This window comes from Cetorhinus maximus, chromosome 6 (genome assembly GCF_964194155.1).
Source record: "Cetorhinus maximus chromosome 6, sCetMax3.hap1.1, whole genome shotgun sequence".
NCBI classification, from domain to species: Eukaryota; Metazoa; Chordata; class Chondrichthyes; order Lamniformes; family Cetorhinidae; genus Cetorhinus; species Cetorhinus maximus.
In genome coordinates, this window is record NC_135884.1 from 122244485 (window position 1) to 122267746 (window position 23262).

The following is a 23262-nucleotide window of genomic DNA, read 5'->3' on the forward strand; positions in this document are numbered from 1 at the left end:
TGGGAAACAAAGTCTCAACCAAAGGCAGCCCTAATTCATGACCATGTGGACTCAGATCTCTGTCAGCCAGCTATAAACAGAAAGGTGTTACATGAGCATCAGATGGAGGCATTGAGAATCATCTTGGAGAATCTGAGATAGATGGTAGGGGGTCATGATAAAGTCCATTGCCACATCAGTCAATGTCCAAGAAGGATTCGACACAGTGAGAATCTATATCAACATGCAGTTGTGTCCAGAACAAGGGAGCATATAGATAAGTTGGCCACTAACAAATCATGTAGGAGAAATAGCATCTGACCTGGTGCTGTCATGATGCTACTTTAGACCACGAGGGCCTATTGTGTGAATTTGCTTGTCCAAAGCAAAAGCATTCAGCTGAAAGGAGTGCACAGTATGGGCACTACTTAAAGGAACAGTCATCCATCTTGCAGGCAAGGTAATTCAGAATAGCTTCTGCTATTGCAAAGTATCTGGAAGTAATCTGAAGTGTTTTTTGGGGGTGTTGTGGTGAGTTCCTGTATTTGGCAGAATGTTGCACAGGGAGGGCAGAGGATTAAGTGGCCTGTTGACACAGAGGCAGTAACAAGTATGGGGTGGGGGGGGGGGGGGGGGGGGGGGGGGTGGGGGGGAGGCTGCAGTGTCTCTTTGGTCAGCAGGACAACAGGGAGATGGAGCAGAGGCTGTGGAGAGGGCAGGCTGTGTGATGTCCTCTGTCAAGTTGGAGCCAGACTCCTTCATGCTCCTTGACAGTGAGAGGAGGCTGTCAGGCAGGCCAGCCAGTGCACCCAGCACCTCTGAGTGCATGCCTTTCGGTGTTCACCTGTCTGCTGCCCCACCGAGGTCCTCACCTAAGTTCTTGGCAGCAGAATTTGTTTGCAACTTCGGTCTCTGGTGAGCTGGCACACAAACCATTCTTTCCCGCTCGCTGCAGCCCACTCATGCACAGTGAATTTCCACCTGCGGATCCAAACTCGACACTACCCACCAAGATAGATGCTGTGCCAATATCTGAGCTGGTGGCTGTGAGTGTCAGATCAAGTGATGGAATCTGTTTGTTAATGCTATACTGTTGCTGTCTCTCTCCTCCTCCTCCTGGGGCTGCTGTGGCTGAGCAGGTGGTAATTCTTGTGTGTCTGAAAACAAAAAAATCTAAGTCAGGGTGTGGAAAGGTGGGGCGTGTTGGAAAGCCGCTTGCTCTTCATGTCAGGTAGCAGGATGGGGCTGCTAGGAGTTGAGAAGTGGCATAAGGCAGGAACATATCATCATCCTCAATGTTCTCACCATTCTGGGTGCCATGGGCTTTGTCACAGCTGGCCCGAGGATGAAGAGAACTTCTCCAAAGAGCTCAGGATATGTAGGCATCCTTGTTCCTTACTTGTCCTGTAAGAGGGAGAGCAGAATGTCAGTGACAGTGTTGCTCTGTGTTTGGGTGATGTTCCTCTCACAGTTAAATAGCTGGAAGTATGTGGAAGCAACAGAAGCTACGTGTGAGGATGGCACCATTGAAGGTGAGGGTGAGGTGGAGTATTTTGATGTCAGGCATAAAACCTGAGGATTATGGGCTGGTGCTGGGTGAGTGAAGGGGCTGTGCATTGAGAAGCATGAGAAGATGGTGGTGTAGTGGGTAGGAGTTGTCATGTGCAGATACTTTCACTGACTTTGATCACCTGGATGAGGTTATTAAGCTTCTTGTAGCACTGCAGCCAGATCCTCGATGCCAGATGCTGGGAACTGATCTACCTGGCAACCTGCTCCTGATTCCTTCTGAGGGTGGTCCTTGACAGCCTCCTGGTCCCTTGCAGAACCATGGCGCCTCTCCTCCGGTCTGTAGTATAAAGGGTTAATGGATGGAATATGCTAATGGTGATGATGTACCACTGACACTAGTCAGTTATGTATTAGACTCGAGAGAGAGAGAGAGAGGGGTTAGAGTCATGCCTAGGAGTTATGTGTCTACTCTGTAACCTGTTTAGAAGTAGTACTAATAAACATGTGCTAAGCAGATACCAGAGTATGTCCATAATCTGTCTAAGAACTAAGTCCTATGCCTAGTGTCGAAGACAGAAGGACCAATCTCAGAACACTGTCCACTTCCACCACTAAGACTAGAGAAAAGGCATTAGCTATGTTCAGCAGCAGCCTCCTGTAACAGTGTAGCTTCCATGTAAGAAGTACAGAGTGCCTGTTAGACTCTCCCCTGATGAGCATTCACACGGCCAGTGACAAAAGACCCACTTAGCCCAATGAGTGGCTAGCTAGGCCATTTCAGAGGGCATTTAAGAATCAACCACATTTCTGTGGGTCTGGAAGCACATATAGGCTAGACCAGGTAAGGACAGCAGAAAGGCTGTAAAACCTGAGACTTCAGTGAGGGAAGATTGGGGGTATAAAGAGCAAGGTTTCCAGGAGGAGAGCGGGGTTTAGAAGGTGAGACTTCAGAAAGTATAAAGGGCGAGACTTCAGTGAGGACAGAGTGGGAATGTAAAGAGCGAGGCTTCAGTGAGGACAGAGTGGGAATGTAAAGAGCGAGGCTTCAGTGAGGACAGAGCAGGGTGTAAAGAGCGAGACTTCAGTGAGGATAGAGCGGGACTGTAAAGAGTGAGACTTCAGTGAGGACAGAGCAGCGCTGTAAAGAGCGAGACTTCAGTGAGGACAGAGCGGGGCTGTAAAGAGCGAGACTTCAGTGAGGACAGAGCAGGGCTGTAAAGAGCGAGACTTCAGTGAGGACAGAGCAGGGCTGTAAAGAGCGAGAATTCAGTGAGGATAGAGCGGGACTGTAAAGAGCGAGACTTCAGTGAGGACAGAGCAGGGCTGTAAAGAGCGAGGCTTCAGTGAGGACAGAGCAGGGCTGTAAAGAGCAAGACTTCAGTGAGGACAGAGTGGGGTGTAAAGTGAGACTTCAGTGAGGACAGAGTGGGGTGTAAAGAGTGAGACTTCAGTGAGGACAGAGCGGGGTGTAAAGAGCGAGACTTCAGTGAGGACAGAGCGCGGTGTAAAGAGCGAGACTTCAGTGAGGACAGAGCGGGCTGTAAAGAGCGAGGATTCAATGAGGACGAAGCGGGGTGTAAAGTGTGAGACTTCTGTGTGCACAGAGTAGTGTTATGAAAACATAATAATTCTCATAATATTATTGTGATTTATCGTAAAAGTGGGTTAATAGTGGGGATTGGATAGTTTCTCTCTGTGTGTGTGGGGGGGGGGGGATTTAATTGAATTGGAGACATATGGTCTGGAGGCTTTGACTCATCAAGATAAGCTAGGTTTGAAATGCTAAATATGTAAACATGGCTGAAGTTTTAGGTTGTGAGGTGTGGAGAATTTGCATTTTTAGATAAATCAGGGCAGTTTGAATTTCAAAGAGAGGGTAGGATGTTACACCTAGCCAGAGAAGCTAGGCCAAGCAGTGTGCCTATTTTTCCCAAAGGTTACTGACAATATTAGCATCATGAAAAGATTTATATTGTAAGAAAGGTAAAGTTCCAAAGATATATGGGAGCAATGGAATTTAAATTAAAAGGGAGAAACATGCATAAAGGTGAATGAGTCTATGTGTCAGCAAAGGCATTGTAAGATCTAACAGAAGTGTGAGAAGTCAGTATTTGTGCATAAAGCTGCTGTCTACAGAAACCGAAGCTAGAAAAAACCACTTTGAATTCTACTGTCCAGGGTCTTGTGTTGACATGTCTGGATCTGTTTAAAACCTTTTCTTTTACTGTTGCCTTAATGGGGGTGTAACTGAAAGCCAGATTAATTAGGTGTCTTAGGAGTTATTATAGCAGTAATTTGTAGACCTATGTAAGTGCTTGAAATCTTTTCTTTTGTTAATGTTTAATTTAGTTTTCCAAAAAAATCTCTGAAGTTGAACTTATTATTTCTGAGTTCAGGGCACGCATCGTGAAATAAATACAAATTGCAAAACCATTGTGATTAAGTTTCCCTCGTGGATTTGATCTGCCTGCACACATCACCTGCTGCGTCATAACAGCGGGGCTGTAAAGTGCAAAGCTTCAGTGAGAACAGAGAGGGGCTGTAAAGAGCGAGAATTCAGTAAGGACACAGCGGAGCTGTAAAGAGCAAGACTTCAAGGAAAGCAGTGTATACAGGAGGAGAGCGAGGGTATACAGGAGTAAGGTATACAGGAAGAATGTGGGGGTAAACAGGAGCGGAGGTATAGAGGAGTGGGGTTTTTTTTATTTATTCATTCATTCATGGGATATGGGCGTCACTGGCCGGGCCAACATTCCTTGCCCATCCTTAATTGCCCTTGGGAAGGCGATGATGAGTTGCCTTCTTGAACCGCTGCAGTCCATGTGGTATCGGTACAACCACAGTGCTGTTAGGAAGGGAGTTCCAGGATTTTGACCCAGCAACAGTGAAGGAACGGTGATATATTTCCAAGTCAGGATTGTGAGTGGCTTGGAGGGTAATTTCGAGGTGGCAGTGTCCCCATCTATCTGCTGCCCTTGTCCTTCTAGGTGGTAGTGGTCATGGGTTTGGAAGGTGCTGCCTAAGGAGCCTTGGTGAGTTCCTGCAGTGCATCTTGTAGATGGCACACTCTGCTGCCACTGTGTGTCGGTGATGGAGCGAGAGAATGTTTGTGGCTGGGGTGCCAATCAAACAGGCTGCTTTGTCCTAGATGGTGTCAAGCTTCTTGAGTGTTGTTGGAGCTGTACTCATCCAGGCAAGTGGAGAGTATTCCATCATACTCCTGACTTGTGCCTTGTAGATGGTGGAGAGGCTTTGGGGAGTCTGGAGGTGAGTTACTCGCCACAGGATTCCTAGCCTCTGACCTGTTCTTGTAGCCACAGTATTTATATGGCTAGCCCAGTTCAGTTTCTGGTCAATGGTAATCCCCAGGATGATTGTAGGGGATTCGGCGATGGTAATGCCATTGAATGTCAAGGGGTGATGGTTAGATTCTCTCTTGTTGGAGTTGGAATTGCCTGGCACTTGTGTGGCACAAATGTTACTTGCCACTTGTCAGCCCAAGCCTGGATATTATCCAGGTCTTGCTACATTTGGACATGGAGTGCTTCAGTAACTGAGGAGTCATGAATGGTGCTGAACATTGTGCCATCATTAGCGCGCATCCCCATTTCTGACCTTATGATGGAAGGAAGGTCAGTGATGAAGCAGCTGAAGATGGTTGGGCCTAAGGAACTCCTGCAGTGATGTCATGGAGCTGAGATGACTGACCTCCAACAACCACAACCATCTTCCTTTGTGCTAGGTATGACTCCAACCAGTGGAGAATTTTCCCCCTGATTCCCATTGACTCCAGTTTTGCTAGGATTCCTTGATGTCACACTTGGTCAAAAGCTGCCTTGATGTCAAGGGCAGTCATTCTCACCTCACCTTGGGAGTTTAGCTCTTTTGTCCATGTTTGAACTGAGGCTGCAATGAGGTCAGGAGCTGAGTGGCCCTGGCAGAACCCAAACTGGGCATCAGTGAGCAAGTTATTGCTAAGCAAGTGTCGCATGATAGCACTGTTGATGGCCCCTTCCATTACTTTACTGATGATGGAGAGTAGACTGATGAGGTGGTAATTAGCCGGGTTGGATTTGTCCTGCTTTTTGTGTACAGGACATACCTGGGCAATTTTGCACACAGCCAGGTAGATGCCAGTGTAGCTGTACTGGAACAGCTTGGCTAGGGGCGTGGCAAGTTCTGGAGCACAAATCTTCAGTACTATTGCCAGAATATTGTCAGGGCTCCATAGCCTTTGAGGTATCCAGTGCCTTCAGCCGTTTCTTGATATCACAGAGGAGGCCGAGATGGATCATCCACTCACAGTTCTGGCTGAAGATTATTGTGAATGCTTCATCCTTATCTTTTGCACTGCTGTGCTGGGGTCCTCCATCATTGACGATGGGGATATTTGTGGAGCCTCCTCCTCCAATGAGTTGTTTAATTTTCCACCACCATTCATGACTGAATGTGGCAGGACTGCAGTGCTTATATCTGATCCGTTGGTTGTGGGATCGCTTAGTTCTGTCTATCACTTGCTGTTTATGTGGTTTGGCACGCAAATAGTCCTGTTTTATAGCTTCACCAGGTTGACACCTCCTTTTTAGGTATGCCTGGTGCTGCTCCTGGCATGCCCTCCTGCACTCTTCATTGAACCAGGGTTGATCCCCTAGCTTGATGGTAATGGTAGAGTGGGGGATACGCCAGGCTATGAGGTTACAGATTGTGTTCGCGTACAATTCTGTTGCTGCTGATGGCCCACAGCACTGCATGGATGCCCAGTCTTGAGTTGCTAGATCTGTTCAAAATCTATCCCATTTAGCACGGTCGTAGTGCCACACAGCACGATAGAGGGTATCCTCAATGTGAAGGCAGGACTTAGTCTCCACAATGACTGTGCGGTGGTCACTCCTACTGATGCTGTCATGGGCAGATACATCTGCGGCAGACAGGTTGGTGAGGATGAGGTCAAGTATGTTTTTCCCTCTTGTTGGTTCCCTCACCACCTGCTGCAGACCCAGCCTGGCAGCTATGTCCTTTAGGGCTCAGTCAGATCGGTCAATAGCCACTCTCAGTGATGGACATTGAAGTCCCCCACCCAGAGTACATTCTGCGCCCTTGCCACCCTCAGTGTTTCCTCCAAGTGATGTTCAACATAGAGGAGCACTGATTCATCAGCTGAGGGAGGGCAGTACGTGGTAGTCAGCAGGAGGTTTCCTTGCCCATGTTTGACCTGTTGCCATGGGACTTCATGGAGTCTGGAGTCGATGTTGAGGACTCCCAGAGCAACTCCCTCCCGACTGTATACCACTGTGCCACCACCTCTGCTCTGACTGTGCTGCCCATGGGACAGGACATACCCAGGGATGGTGATGGTGGTGGTGGTGTCTAGGACATTATTTGTAAGGTATGATTTCGTGAGGATGACTAATCTGTGAAATTGCTCTCCCAGTTTTGGCACTAGCCCCCAGATGTTAGTAAGGAGGACCGGAGGACCTTGTAGGCCATTTCGTTTCTGGTGCCTAGGTCAATGGTGGGTGGTCCATCCAGTTTCATTCCTTTTTTGTGTCTTTGTAGCGGTTTGTTACAACTGAGTGGCTTCAAAGGGCCTTAAGAGTCAACCAATTACTGAGAGTCTGGAGTTACATGTAGGCTAGACCGGGTAAGGACTGCAGATTTCCTTCCCTTAAGGGCATTAGTGAACCAGATGGGCTTTTACAACAATCGACAATGGTTTCATGGTCATCATTAGACTTTCAATTTCAGATTTTTATTGAATTCAACTTTCACCACTTGCCGTGGTCAGATTTGTACCCAGGTCCCCAGAGCATTACCCTGGATTACTAATCCAGTGACAATACCACCACGCCACCGCCTCTCCTGGGTATACAGGACCAGGGGTATACAGAGCGGGGATATACAGGAGGAGAGTCGGAGTGGAAAGCAGGGTATACAGGTGCAGGGGTATACAGAAGCAGGGGAAACAGGAGGACAGCAGTAGTATACAGGAGCTGTGGAATACAGGACTGGGCTGTACAGGACCAGGGGTATACAGAGTGAGATTATACAGGAGGAGAGCAGGGGTATACAGGAGTGGGGTATACAGGAGGAGAGTGGCAGTATACAGGAGCTGGGTATATAGGACAGGGCTACACAGGAGTCGGGGTATATAGGAGCAGGGATATACAGGAGGAGAGTGCCAATATATAGGAGCAGGGGACTTACAGGAGCAGGGGTATACAGGAGCAGAGCGTGGGTATGCAGGAGCAGAGTGTGGGTATACAGGACCAGGCTACACAGGAGTGGTATACAGGAGGAGAGCAAGGGTATACAGGACCAGGGATATATAGAGCAGGGATATACAGGAGGAGAGCGTTAATACATAGGGGTGGATTAAACAGGAGCTGGGTATACAGGAGCAGGGTATATAGGAGTGGGGTATCCAGGGGCAGAGCGGGAGTATCCAGCAGTAGAGCTATACAGGGGCAGGGTATACAGGACGAGAGCAGGAGTATACAGGAGACAGTTATACAGGAGCAGGGTATACAGGAGGAGAGCAGGAGTATACAGGAATAGGGTATACAGGAGGAGAGCAGGAGTATACAGGAGGTAGGTATACAAGAGCAGGGTATACAAGAGGAGAGCTGGAGTATACAGGAATAGGGTATACAGGAGGAGAGCGGGGGAATTCAGGACCGGGCATACAGAAGCGGTGTATACAGGAGGAGAGTGGGGGTATACAGGAGCAGGGGTATACAGCAGTGAGGTATACAGGAGTGAGGGGTATACAGAAACGGGGTATACAGGAGGAGAGCAGGGGGTTTACAGGAGCAGGGGTATACAGCAGGGAGGTATACAGAAGCAGGGCTATACAGGAACGGGGTATACAGGAGGAGAGTGGGGTATACAAGACCGGGGGTATACAGGAGATGGGGTATACGAAGGAGAACAGGGGTACACAGGAGGAAAGTGGGGGTATACATGAGCAGGATATACAGGAGCAGGGTATACAGCAATGGGGTTTACAAGAGCAGGTGTATACAGGAGAGTTGGCGTACTCAGGAGATTGGGGTATACAGGAGAACATAAATTGAAACAATAAGAATATAAGCACAGACAGGACTAGAGGCATTAATTAAAATTTAGTTAGGAAAATAATTAATTAATTTGTTAATTAAAACATAATAAAGGTGGCTGGGTAGGTGTTGTCTTGCAGCCGTGGTATGTGGGGCTGGTGGATGCCTGTGTGATCCAAGGCAAACAAGTCTGCAATAAGTGTGTGCAGCCTGAGGAACTTCAACTCGAGCTAATGAGGTGCATGCTGAGCATCGGACACTGTGATGCATCGAGGGGAAAAGTTACCTGGACAGTTTGTTCCAGAATGCAGTCACATTCCTTAGGGTAGGGTCTTCTGATTTGGTCCGTGGTCAGGGAATGAGGGGCGTAACTATGAGTAAGGCAGGTATGGAGATCAAGAATGTTTAAGTGGAGAAGCCTCAGCCTTTGCAATTGTCCAACACATTCAAGGCTCTTGAAGCCTGTATGGATAAAAGCAGGGCTGAAGGGTGGATGACCATGGTACAGGAAACCATTCAAGAAGGGGGAGTAAATAAGAATTTAGTGGTAGTAGGGAACGGTATAGTCAGAGGGACAGACACAGTCCTCTGCAGCCGAGAGCATGAGTCCAGAAGGCTGTATTGCCTGCCCGGTGCCTGGGATTTTGGGCATCTGCTCTGGACTGGAGAGGAACTTGCAGTGGGAGGGGGAGGATCCAGTTGTTGTGGTCCATGTAGGTAGCAAAGACATAGATAGGACTACTAAAGAGGCTCTGCATAGGGAGTATGAGCAGCTAGCGGCTAAATTAATAGGCAAGACCTCAAAGGTAATAAACTCTGGATTATTACCTGAGCCATGAGCAAATTGGTGTAGGGTAAATAAGATTAGAGAGTTAAATGTGTGGCTCAAAGACTGGGGTGGGAGAAATGGGTTTTGATTCATGGGGCACTAGCACCAGTACTGTACCGTTGGAACAGTCTTCACCTGAAATGTGCTGGGACCAGTGTCCTGGTGAGTTGTATAAATAGGGCAGTAGAGAGGGCTTTAAACTTAATAGTGGGGGGGGGGAAGGGATCACATGATGAAGATGTGCTAAATTAAAGGGAAAGGACAAGGCAATAGAGCAAGGTAGCAATAAAGTAATGATAATCAGAGTGCGGCAGGAAGGGACAGGGCATAGGTACGCCAGCAGATAATGTCAGAGGTTGCAAAAATAGTAAAAAGACAAAACTAAAGGGTCTGTAGCTGAATGCAAGTAGCATTCATAAAACAGATGAATTGTCAGCTCAAGCATAAATAAATATGTATGACTTGATAGTCAATATAGAGACGTGGCTGCAAGATTGACGAAGGCTTCATCAATGACCTTCCCTCCATTCAGAAATGGGGATGTTTGCTGATGATTGCACAATGTTCAGCACCATTCATGACTACTCAGATACTGAAGCTCTCCATGAACATATGCAACAAGACCTGGACAACGGTCAGGCTTGGGCTGAGAAGTGGAAAGTGACATTCACATCACACAAGTGCCAGGCAATGACCATTTCCAACAAGAGAGAATCTAACCACTTCCCCACACATTCAATAGCATTACCATTGCTGATCCCCCTCTACCAACATCCTGGGGGTTAACATTGGCCAGAAACTGAACTGGACCAACCATATAAATACTGTGGGTACAAGAGCAGGTCAAAGATTGGGAATTCTATGGTGAATAACTCACCTCCTGACTCCCCAAAGCCTGTCCATCAACTACAAGGCTTAAATCAGGAATGTGATAGCATATTCTCCACTTACCCAGATTAGTGCAGTCCCAACAACGCACAAGAAGCTTGACACCTTCCAGGGCAAAGCAGCCCGGCAGATTGCACAACGTTCAATCACCCCATCCATAAACATTCACTCCCTCCACCACTGACGCACTGTGGCGGCAGTATGTACCATCTATATGATGCACTGCAGGAGCTCACCAAGGCTCCTTCAACAGCGCCTTACAAACCCGTGACCTCTATCACCTAGAAGGGCAAGGGCATCAGATAGATGGGAACACCACCATCAAGCCACACACCATCCTGACCTGGAACAGTATTGCCGTTCCTTTGCTGTTGCTGGGTCAAAAACCTGAAACTCCCTTCCTAACAGCACTTTGGGTTCACCTACATCACATGGACTGCAGCAGTTCAAGAAGGCAGCTCACCACAACCTTCTCAAGGGCAATTACAGTTTGGCAAGAAATGCTGGCCCAGTCAGTGATGCCCACACCATGTGAAAGAATAAATTTTTAAAATTCAAGGGTAAATGATATTTCAGAAGGGCAAGAAGCTAAGAAAAGGTGGATAACATTGGTACAGTAATGAGAGAAAACCTTAGTTCTAAAGATCAAGATGAAGAATCAATTGGGTAGAGATAAGAAATAACAAAGGTAAGAATTCGCTTGTGAAAGTAGTTTAAAGGTTCCCTAACAGTAATTACACTGCAGGACAGGCTATACAGGAAGAAATAATGGGGCACGGCAATAATCATGGGTGATTTTAATCTACATATAGATTGGACGAATCAGATTGACAAAGGTAGCCTGGAAGACAAGTTCATAGTGTGTTTTCTGGACAATTTCTTAGAGTAGCACGTTCTAGAGCCAACCAGAGAGTGGGCTATTCTGGACCTGGTAATGTGCAATGAGACAGGAATAATTAATGACCTCATAGTAAAGGAGCCCCTAGGTAGCAGTAAACATAACACAATTGAATTTTGCATTCAGTTTGAGCAAGAGAAGAGTGGGTCAAAGACTAGTGTTTAAAACTTATATTAAGGTAATTACAAGGGTTTGAAGAAAGAGCTGGCTAAAGTGAACATGTTGATTGACAGTTTTAAGATGCTGTTAAAGATTAGCTGCCTTTCATGTAGTTTCTGAAAAGGTGTTTGTTTTTATATCAGATTGACAACTTGAGTTTTGAATGGGTTTTTTTCTTTATCAAGTGTGTATGAATGAGATCTGTGTGAGATTGTTAGAAGTGTATATCTTTTTCATCTCCACAAGGCTCCACAGGTTTGCTCATGGTGGATACTGGGTGAGTGGCTGTGGAGGTGGCATGGGAGTGGAATGGGGCACATGAGATGGCATGGAGTGTATGATGGGGCATGGAGGTAGGTGGAGGTATGAGGAATGAGGGCTACAGGGTCTAACAGCCTTTTATAAAACTAGCCCAAAGTCTTAGAGAACTGAGGTGGGCCTTCTAGCCAACTCATCTTGGCACTAGCCTTCTTCTGAGCCACCTCTGGAGGCGGCAGGTATGATTCGATTATGCTTCTGCCCCGCATCACCCCCAAGTGAAAATTGTGCCGGGGGTGTCGCTTTCATGGGGACAGGTCTGCCAAGTTGGCAAATTTTCTGTCTCAAACTTCCCACCTCCATGGCGTGTCTCTGGATCATTAGTGCAGACCTTTGCATTACTAATCCAATAGAATGTTGCTGGGATGTTACCAGAGTCCATAATCAGTGCCGAACAGACCTGATTGAATGGTCTTGAAGAATTGACTAAGGTTGTCTACAGGGGAATGCCTATGCATGGGATTTATATGGACTTCCAGAAGGTGTTTGATAAAGTCCTCCATAAGAAATTGTTAGCTAAAGATGAAGCTCATGGAATTGACGGCAAATTATTGATCTGGTTAGGAAATTGGTTGAATTGGTGTCCTGCAAGGATCTGAACTGGGATCTTAACAATTTATCATATTAATTAGCGACTTAGATGTTGGGATGAAAAGTTACATATCCAAGTTTGCCAATGACACAAAGATAGGTGTGTTGATGGCAGTGTAGAAGGATGCATAAAATTACTAAGATATTAATAGATTGTGATTGAAATCCATTTACCATAACTTTGCACAATGTATTTCAACGATCACTCATGCTGGACCTAAAAAGGATAGAACAGGGTACTTTCTAAATGGTGAAAAGCCGGAAGCTTGAAATTTAGGGATCCATGTATGTAGATCATTACAATGTCAGTGGGCAAGTGCAGAAAATAATCAAAAAGGAATGCTGGCTTTTATATTTAGAGAATTGGAATACAAGGGGGTAGAAGTTAAGTTACAGTTATACAAAGGTCTGATTAGACTACTCCTGGAGTACTCTGAGTGCTTCCGGGCACCACACCTTAGGAAGGCTATACTGACCTTGAAAGAACTGCAAGTGTCGATCTACCAGAGTGATACCTGGACAAGGATTAAATTGAGGGGAAATTACACATACTAGGGTTGTATTCCACAGAATTTGGAAGGTTAAGGCATGATTTGATTAAAGTTTTCAAGATATTAATGAGAGTTAGGGCTAAGGGGAAAAAAATCTAATAATTAGAGCCAGATCTTTCAAGAGTGAACTCTTTACATACAAATATAGGTAGCAATTTGGAACTCTCTTCTGCAAAGGGAAATTGATCTAAATCAATTGTTAATTTTAAATCTGAGATCGACAGATTCTTGTGAATCAAAGGTTTTAGGGAACAATGGGACGAAGGTGGGTGTGTGGAGTTAGGTCGTAGATCAGCCATGATCTCAGTGAATTGCAGAACAGGTTTGAAGGGCTAAATGGACTACTGCTGTTTCTATAAATCCCCCATCCAAAACATATTTAAACCTTGAAAGAGTAGTTTGCATAAAGATACAGGTGAAGTAACTTACAAAAGAAACAATCAATGAAGATGAACATATTTGGTTGGCAATGTAAAATTGCACAAATTATCAGTGGGCTATGATGGAAAGCATTACACAATACAAATTAGATCTAAAATTGAGAATCTTGGTAGCAAATTATTTGTCATGCCACCATTCTATGCAAAAACAATGATTGGAATGACCTCAGGACAACCTGACGTGTTTCACAAACAATTAACTATTTTGGAAGTGCAGTAACAAGTGTATACTACTACACGGCTTTTTAAATTGAATATCAAAGCTTTCATAAATTATTTTTCTGTCATTTGACTCAGAAATGTTTTACTAACATAGAAATTACCAGCGAGAGCTACATTCCAGGATTTATGCTTTTAAAGTACCAGCATGCTCTCTGATGCTCCTCTAGGGTATTTCTGTGATTTTGTCTTTGTGGTTTTGGCCTTGAAACGTCACAAAAATCACTTCAATAAGCATGAATGCATTAGTGCCACTACTTGCTTCTGTTGGATGCTTCGGGTTTTTAACTCTTTAACATCTCAGAAACTGGAGTCACAAGGTTTACAAGATTCATTTACTTTCTAAGAGATATTTTCATAATCCTAAAGTACGTTGGTTTTCTGAATGCTTTTATCACTAAAGATTCATTTAAGAATCATCCATTTGTGTTTGTAAAACACCTTTAACAATGCCTCAAGGTGCTTCCAAGGGGTGGTGGGAGTTGGAAACAGAGTAAAAGAATAGAGGAATAGAAAAGGAGTCATGGTGCAAGACTTAAGACAAATTTTCTGTTGGGTTTTGAAGATGGAAAGAGCAGGGAGGAATCTGAGAAGCTTAGTAATAAAAAGTAGGCAAAATAGCAACATGGAAATTGTTAGATAAAGAAATGAATTGGTTCACCTTCTACAACCCTGGAAGTTGCAAGGTGCAACAATAATGGAGTTGTTGACTAATCACAACAATCAAGTAGTCTACAATTCACTCACACATGTTGCAAGAAAAACCCCAGCCACAAGGAGCCCTGGACTTTATCGGCATTCTAGGTCCTGTTGATGCTCTGACAAATAGTGAAAGATTGTTTCCACTGGTCGGTAAATGGTGAATAAGGGAAATTAGCACTTTGCACAGGGAGTTGCATACTGATTTTACAAGACAATCTCCAATTGAAGGAGGAGTTGCAGGGGGGTACCAGAATGGGATGGGAGCACCCTACAGTAGTGCCTGCTCCTCCAGCTCCACAGTAGAGGAAGTAGAAAAAAACCTTCCATAAAAGGCTTCCAACCTGATAGTCGCCCAACCTCGGACGGCCCGCTTCTACCTCCTACCCAAAATCCACAAACAGAACTGTCCTGGCAGACCGATCGTGTCAGCCTGTTCCTGCCCCACGGAACTCATTTCTCGTTATCTTGACTCCCTTCTCTCTCCCCTTGTCCAGTCCCTTCCCACCTACATCCGTGATTCCTCTGACACCTTACGTCACATCAACAATTTCCAGTTCCCTGGCCCCAACCACTTCCTCTTCACCATGGACGTCCAATCCCTCTACACCTCCATCTCCCACCAGGATGGTCTGAGGGCCCTTAGCTTCTTCCTCGAACAGAGGCCCCAACAATCCCCATCCACCATTACTCTCCTCCGTATGGCTGAACTTGTTCTCATACTGAACAATTTCTCCTTTAACTCCTCTCACTTCCTCCAAATAAACGGTGTGGCTACGGGTACCCGCATGGGCCCCAGCTATGCCTGTCTCTTTATGGGGTATGTGGAACATTCCTTGTTCCAGTCCTACTCCGGCCCCCTCCCACAACTCTTTCTTCGGTACATCGATGATTACTTCGGTGCTGCTTCATGCTCTTGTCGGGACCTGGAAAAATTTATTAATTTTGCTTCCAATCTCCACCCCTCCATCATTTTCACATGGTCCATCTCTGACACTTCCCTTCCCTTCCTTGACCTCTCTGTCTCAATTTCTGTGATAGACTGTCCACCAATATCCATTACAAGCCTACCGGCTCCCACAGCCACCTCGACTACAGCTCCTCACACCCCGCTTCCTGTAAGGACTCCATCCCACTCTCTCAGTTCCTTCGCCTCCGTCGCATCTGTTCTGATGATGCTACCCTTCAAAAACAGTTCCTCTGACATGTCCTCCTTCTTCCTTAACCGAGGTTTTCCACCCACGGTGGTCGACAGGGCCCTCAACCGTGTCCGGCTCATCTCCCGCGCATCCGCCCTCACGCCTTCTCCTCCCTCCCAGAAACATGATAGGGTCCTCCTTGTCCTCACTTATCACCCCACCAGCCTCCGCATTCAAAGGATCATCCTCCGCCATTTCCGCCAACTCTAGCATGATGCCACCACCAAACACATCTTCCCTTCACCCCGCCCTGGTGGCATTTCGTAGGGATCGTTCCCTCCGGGACACCCTGGTCCACTCCTCCATCACCCCCTACTCCTCAACCCCCTATGGCACCTCCCCATGCCCACGCAAAAGATGCAACACCTGCCCCTTCACTTCCTCTCTCCTCACCGTCCAAGGGCCCAAACACTCCTTTCAAGTGAAGCAGCATTTCACTTGCATTTCCCCTAACTTAGTCTACTGCATTCTTTGCTCCCAATGTGGTCTCCTCTACATTGGAGAGACCAAACGTAAACTGGGCGACCACTTTGCAGAACACCTGCGGTCTGTCCGCAAGAAAGACCCAAACCTCCCTGTCATTTGCCATTTTAACACTCCACCCTGCTCCCTTGCCCACATGTCTGTCCTTGGCTTGCTGCATTGTTCCAGTGAAGCCCAACACAAACTGGAGGAACAGCATCTCATTTTCCGACTAGGCACTTTATAGCCTTCCGGACTGAATATTGAATTCAACAACTTTACATCTTGAACTCCCTCCTCCATCCCCATCCCATTTCCGTTTCTTCCCCCTTCCTTTTGTTTTTTCCAATAATTTATATAGATTTTTCTTTTCCCACCTATTTCCATTATTTTTAAATCTATACCTTTAATGCCCTGTTAGTCTTTCCACCCCACCCCCACTAGAGCTGTACCTTGAGTATCCTGCCATCCATTCTTAATTAGCACATTCGTTTAGATAATATCACCACCTTCAACACCTCTTTGTTCTTTTGTCTGTGACATCTTTTGATTATCTGCTCCTATCACTGCTTGCTTGTCCCTACAACCACACCACCACACCCCCCCCCCCACCCCACTTCTCTCCCCCCACCTTAAACCAGCTTATATTTCACCCCTCTCCTAATATTACTCAGTTCTGTGAAGGGTCACGAGGACTCGAAACGTCAACTCTTTTCTTCTCTGCCAATGCTGCCAGATCTGCTGAGTTTTTCCAGGTAATTCTGTTTTTGTTTTAGAAAAAAACTTGCCTTACCATTTCTTTGATGGAAAGGGATGGCTGTTTAACAGGAAAAACTGAAACATAGCCCTTCTGTAAAATGCATACTGAAATTGATGTAACTCTGACTTCAGACAGCTACCAATTTATTTATGTCTAAAAATAGTGAGGACCAATATATTTTTGTCCAAATGAAATTTAATCTGCCACCATGCAGATTAGTTGCAGCACCTCACATCCAAAAATTGGTATACATTGCACCCATTTTACACACAAAAAATGGGAACAATGGATCCAATTTCTAAGCGGTGTATTCAAATAACTTTTGCTGAATTTGGTCCACGCCAAGTGTCAGGATCAGGCCCACCATGTAAACTGACCTTGACATCTCAGTCTATGCTCAAGCCCTTTTCTATCTGTCTTAACACTGTATTTCAAAAGCTGAAAAGTTAAGAAAATTATCTACCCGTTTAAACAGGAGCAGCATGCACTCCATCGGCAACCAGCTGAAATAAAAGAGCATAACATTTTAATATGCCTGAAATGCATTCTAGCACTTTGCCCATTCCAAGTGTTAGTCTATTATTCTATTAGTCCCAAATCATACTTCAATATTTGAATATTGGTTTTACATTACCTCACTGGGTCAGACAGTTAGACTCCTAAAAAAGTACTGTCAAATATAGGAAGCTGTCTAAAATTAGCAGTCAAATACAAGCAGTAAAAAACACACAAAACAGCACTGAGTCTTGAAGCTGTTGCACACCTTAAAGATCTTTGGAAGCACACAACATTCTTCACCCTAATAAGCATGTGCCTAGTTGGAGGCCGCATACTTCACAAAATGAAAATCACCTAACATGGAGATGTGGGTGAATTCACCTGTGCTTAGGTAGTGGGTTGAGTAGGGGTGAGGTGAGGAATGGAAAGAGAAAAAAATCAGCCTTGAGGATGTATCTTAACACAGAGTTTTGAAAGTTATATGGATTATCAATTTGGAACCAAACAACAGTTTTGAATAGAACGTGTTTATTTTGAAGATATATCTAAGATGAACTAGAAATGCATACAATTGTTACAAAATCCCCTCACACAAGTATTGAAAGAAGACATAACAGAAATAATGCAAAAGTTAGTTAACATCGGAACATAATGCATTGATTTGCAAATGTTATTGTAAACTAAAGGGTTATTTTACCACAAAATATGCTTGATACTTTTAGTACTTGCCAAGCACTTGAAATAGATGCTTTTCTTACTGTTACATTCATCCATTATTGATATGCCAGAAATTTGATTGCCCATCTAAGCTAAATATTCACATCATGTTTCAGAAAATTCAATGTCAATTAAAAGCAATTTATATAAGTCTTCTTAAAATTTAACAAACTCATTATTGATTATGAACTTGAGCAAATGCATAGATGTAACATTTCCTCCTTGGTTAGTGTTGAAGGATATGAATCATTACTAATAAACATTGTTGCATCTAATTTATTGATTTTACTTCATTTAGGAGGCACATTCAAGTTGAAGTACAAAATATTTACAGATATACTTTGCAATTCACTGACAATTCCCATCATACTCATTTGCCCACTGTCCAGTGGAAAACTAAGTCTTTGAATGGCTGCAAACATCCAATAAACCTGCTGAAAATCTGGATAATTTTAACTAGAGGTGGCAGGACGTATTCAGGGATAAATACCATTATAATATAAATAAAGCAGTGAAAGCAAGTATTTTTATAAGACTTTTTTTTTAAAAAGCTTAATATGAAGTAACTAGATAATCATTGTTAGTACAGGCAAAACATTTCTTTTCAACAAGCATATGAGGGGAAAAAACATACATTGTTACAATTATGAGGCTGATAAGATTGCTATATTTTGGAATTTTGCCTTTAAATTTAATGTAAATTGAACAGGGCTATGTGATCAGTTCTGAAGTCTGCCTGACCAATCAGAGTGGTCTGATTGTTAGAGATCGAAGGAAGGCTTAGATTGTTTTACTGGGAAGAAGTTGCAAGGTATATAAGCTTGGAGACAATGGCAGCAGCTTGTGTGTTAACAGTGGAGACTGTGGATTTCCAAAGATTCAGAAGAATATTCAGAATGTCCAGGTTGTAAACAGTTGTGCTTTAAACTATCCATTTACTTACAAGATGAAAGAAAGTTAACCTCTCAAGGATAGATAATTAGCATTTCTACCTAGATTACAAGGCCCACGTGATTCAAGTTGCCGTGAGGAAGGATGCATCAGAAGCCACCGAAAAGATCAGGTTACAGGTCTTCCTAGAATATCACAATCAGTGTTTTCAGTCTGTTTGGATCTGAGAGGGAGCAGCTAGAAACCAACAGGTTTCTATGATTCACCATGCAGGAATGTGGTTGGAAGCTTGTGCTCGGATTGAAAAGACCAAATTCGTGGGGAGTTAAAACAAGGTTGGAAGAGTCATCTAGCTTGGGCTGGAGGAAGAGTCTCAGAGAAGAAAACCTCACTGTGAAAGAAAGTTCTAAGATTGCAAGTTATCAGGCCGAGAAAAGAAAAGGATAAGAGAAAGCCCTCAGGAGCTAAGAATCACTTTGGGTTGATTCAGGGAAAATCGACTATCTACATTAAAGCACAGTGTAAATATACCTGTGAAGTGTCTTTTTTTGGTTGGCCTAAGAATAAGAAGGGGGATATTCTTTTACGTTGTTTAAATTATAAATTGCCTTCAAAAAGAAAATAGGGTTTAATCAATAGATTTTTTTAGTAATTCGTTACAGTATAAGCTTAGAAACTTGAAATCTTGCCATGCTATTCTTTAAGGTTGATTTTTTTTTGTTATCGGCCAATGGAGATTAGAACAACATTTGCAGGAATAATAAATTTGAAAACGTCAATGGTGATCATATTAAGAGTAGAAATCATGCTCATTTTTGTCACTTTCATCAGAGGAGGCAATTTGTTGTTGATCAGAGTCAGACTCAAACATTGGGCTCTTGACACTTTTTTCTCTGGGCTTTTGCTTTTTTTGTTGAATGATTGCACAATCTCCACTTTCAGCCACATGATGAGGCAAACGCTTATTAATGTTTGGCCGCAGGTAATTTTCATGTGTCCTTCTATCATCTACCCTTCTAGCAGAGGAGAGCATTACATCACAGTAGCTGAATGCTCTGAAATCCGACTGACTACCTAAATACCTGCGAGGGTTTTCTTCTACATCTGATCGATCAAAGTTGACAGTGTCCAAGAGATTACTTTTATGTAAAGTGCCATATAAAAGATTTTTTATGCGCCGATTTTCTTGTGTTGTTGATTCCCAAACAGTCTCGAGCTCAGATTCTACTTGTCTAAAGGAAACAGACAGTTAAATCTATTAGCTTTATTGAACATTCATCTGCATGACTAGGAATTAAATAATGTAAAGATTCATCTAGTACTAGTCCTTCAGTCTTCTTGGTACGAATTCTTCACATTGTTAGGAGGGTTCTACAATTAGTCTGTTTTGGACAAATGACCCATATGTGTGCTCAGAAACAAAGAAGAATTTAACAAATGCTACAAAAGGCCTTTTGAGAATTATTTTTTAAAAACTACTCAAAGCTGTTTTTCCAGAATGTTGCCATGTTTTGTCTATAGTATTAACACAGTCCATGGTTGAGCACAAAATTACCACAATGGAAGAGTTCAACTGAAATGAAAAGTTACTCTACAGATTTCAAGAGCAATAATAATTTACTGTAAAAGCTGGTTAGTATGAAGTGTTCCGACAAAAAAAGCACAAATCTGCATAATCTTTCCACTGGATGGAGTTGTCTTTCATGGTGATACCACACAATTTATAACTCATCACTTTGTACTGTTCTATAAGTTTAAATAGGGCTTTACTGATGACATTGATTAAATAAGTGGAACTTAGAAATACCATATTAGCTACTGTACACCAAAAAAATGAATTTCTCAATAAGAAATCAGAAAATGAAGGTTAAATTTAGATATAAACACTCTGGTTGTTGCAGGAATACTAGTTTGTTCTATGATCTAATATCCAGCTCATTTTAAGGAGGCAGAAAAAAATAACAGGTTTCCAGCATCTGATCATTATCCTGGGATCCCTCTTGGAAAGTACATGTATTCTTATAACAGGTGAAAATAGGCTCAGGCTTGGCTACAAAAGTGTAAGTACCCATCAAACTCATTGTCTTAACTGACACTTGCACAAAATATTGGATATCAGCAGTAGAAAACCACAACTAGCATTGAGGCAAAGGAAAGGTATTGCTAGGAGGAAATTAGGAGAGAAGTGGAGATGTTGAGAGAGGGAGCAAGGTGGTTGTAGAAGAGCCATCAATGGATGTGCAGTGAACGAGAAATAAATTGGTGTTGGAGAACTAGAGGTTGCATATAGGATTGCAGGCCTTGAGGGAGGGAGTAAAGCAGAGGCCATGGAAGGTCATTTCTCCAGGGGTTCTGCTGATTTTCCAAAGTTACAACGGGAGATCAGGAAAGCCACAGCAGAAATTCCAGGCGTGAGTAACGAAAGTCTTCTGTCCTAACTATAGTTTCTCATCTTTGGTAATACCCCGGTGAATCTATATTGTAAGGTCTTTAGTTTTAGTATATTTTCTATATGTGGCATCCAAAATAACACACACTACTCTAACTGTGGCTGAACCAATGTTTTCTTCAAATTTATTATCTCTTTGCTCTTCTATTCCATGTTCATAATTATAAAATCCAAAAACTTTTTGGCGGTAGGGTTTTATCTTATGGGGTGCATGATTTTATACTACAGATGCAGGAAATCTGAAATTAAAACAGAAAATTCTGGAAAAACTCAGCAGGTCTGGCAGCATCTGTGGAAAGAGAAACAGAGTTAATGTTTCGAGTCCATATGACTCTTCTTCAGAGCATTATAAATTACTGTTTATGCCTCAACTGGAGTATTGTGTCCAATTCTGGACAGCGCATCAGGAAAGATGTCGTGGCCTTGGAGAGGATGCAGAAGCTATATACCTAAATGATACCGTACATGAGGTACTTCAATTATGTGGCGAGATTAGAGAAGTGGGATTATTCTCCTTTGGGTAGAAAAGTTTAAGAGTAGCTTCACTAGAAATGTTGAAATTTGTGAGGGATTTTGATAGCGTTTTGATTGGCAGATTGGACAGTACCGGCGGACGCAGATTTAGAAAATTGGCAAAAGAACAAGGCGGGAGACAAGGAGAATTTTCTTTGTGCAGTGATTTATGATGATCTGAAATGTACTGTGTGAAAGCTGACTCAATAGCAACTTTCAAGACTTTACATTTAGGTAAGGCTGACTTCAATGTGATGAGACAGAGGCTGTCCACAGTAAACTGGGCAAATCTGTTAATAGGTATAAAGACAGGAGTTCAGTGGGAGGTGTTTAAGAAAGCATTTGTGATATAGAACCAATTTATACTCCTAAGGGGCAAGAGCTCTACTTGCCAAAAAAACCAAAGACTAAAGAGGGAAGAGACAGCTAAAAGAGAACTAAAAGGAAAAAAATACAAAAATGCATGAAGTAGCACAGATCTGACAAATGGGAGAAATACAAAGGACACCAACAGATATGGTACAGGCAGGCATTCAAGTGGGGGGATGAAATAGGAACATAGTGGTAAGGGACAGTATAATTATGGGGGTAAATGCTGTTGTCTACAGCCATGAGCATGAGTCCCGAAGGCTGTGTTGCCTGCCCGGCACCAGGGTTAACGACATCTCCTCAGGGCTGGAGAGAAACTTGGAGTGGGAGGGGAGGGATCCAGTTGTCATTGTCTGCATTGGTACCAACGACATTATAGGACTGGAAAGGAGGGCTGCAGAGAGGGCTTTAAACTAAATAGAGCTGGGGGGGGTTCTGGAGAGGGGATACATGGGATTACAAAGCAAAAGGATATGGCAGCATTGCAGGGCAGCTATTTAGGCAATGATACCCAGAGTGTGACGGGAAGGGACAGAGTGTACAAACACAAGAAAACAACTACAAATAGGGTCAAAGGTGGTAAAAATGGTAAAAAGTCTAAATTAATGGCTCTTTACTTAAATGCACGTAGTATTCAGAACAAAATAAATGAATTAACGGCACAAATAGAGATTAATGGGTATGGCCTTATAGCCATTATGGAGACATGGTTACAAGGAGATCAAAGCTGGGAACTAAATATTCAGGGGTATATGACTTTTCGGAAGGACAGGTAGGAAGGAAAGGGTGGTGGGGTAGCTTTGTTAGTACAAGATGGAATAAGTACGATAGCAAGAAATGATCTTGGATCGGAAGATGTAGAATCCATCTAGGTGGAGGTAAGAAATAACAAGGGGAAGACGACACTGGTGGGAGTAGTCTATAGGCCCCCTAACAGTAGCTATACTGTAGGACCGAGAATAAATTAGGAGATAATGATGGCATGTAAAAAAGGCAGTACATTAATCATGGGCGACTTTATCTTCATGTAGATTGGCAGAGGTAGCAAGAGTTCAGAGTGTATTCAAGACAGTTTCCTAGAACAATATGTCGTGGATCCAGCCAGGGATCAGACTATTTTGGATCTGGTAATGTATAATGAGGCAGGTTTAATAAATGATCTCAGAGTAAATATCCCCTAGGGAACAGTGACCATAACATGGTAGAATTTAGCATTCAGTTTGAGAGTGAGAAACTTGGGTCAGAAACAACTGTGGTAAACTTAAA

The 23262-nt window shown here is 43.6% G+C and overlaps 1 protein-coding gene across 2 annotated transcripts in view; it reads right to left on the reverse strand.

Annotated features, from left to right (window-relative positions):
• Positions 1-1084: 1084 nt before the first annotated feature.
• cep89 (centrosomal protein 89) overlaps positions 1085-23262 on the reverse strand; it is a 146457-nt gene continuing 124279 nt past the window's right edge. The window contains exons 20-21 of one of the 2 annotated variants that reach the window (XM_078544414.1): positions 1285-1383; positions 1085-1136 (exon numbers count right to left, since the gene is read on the reverse strand). In XM_078544414.1, the coding sequence (XP_078400540.1) occupies positions 1308-1383 (76 nt within the window). In that variant the 3' untranslated portion in view covers positions 1085-1136; positions 1285-1307. Of the gene's footprint in view, positions 1137-1284; positions 1384-17565; positions 19898-23262 lie in introns of those variants that run through there. The other variant, XM_078544413.1, reaches the window with a different exon arrangement.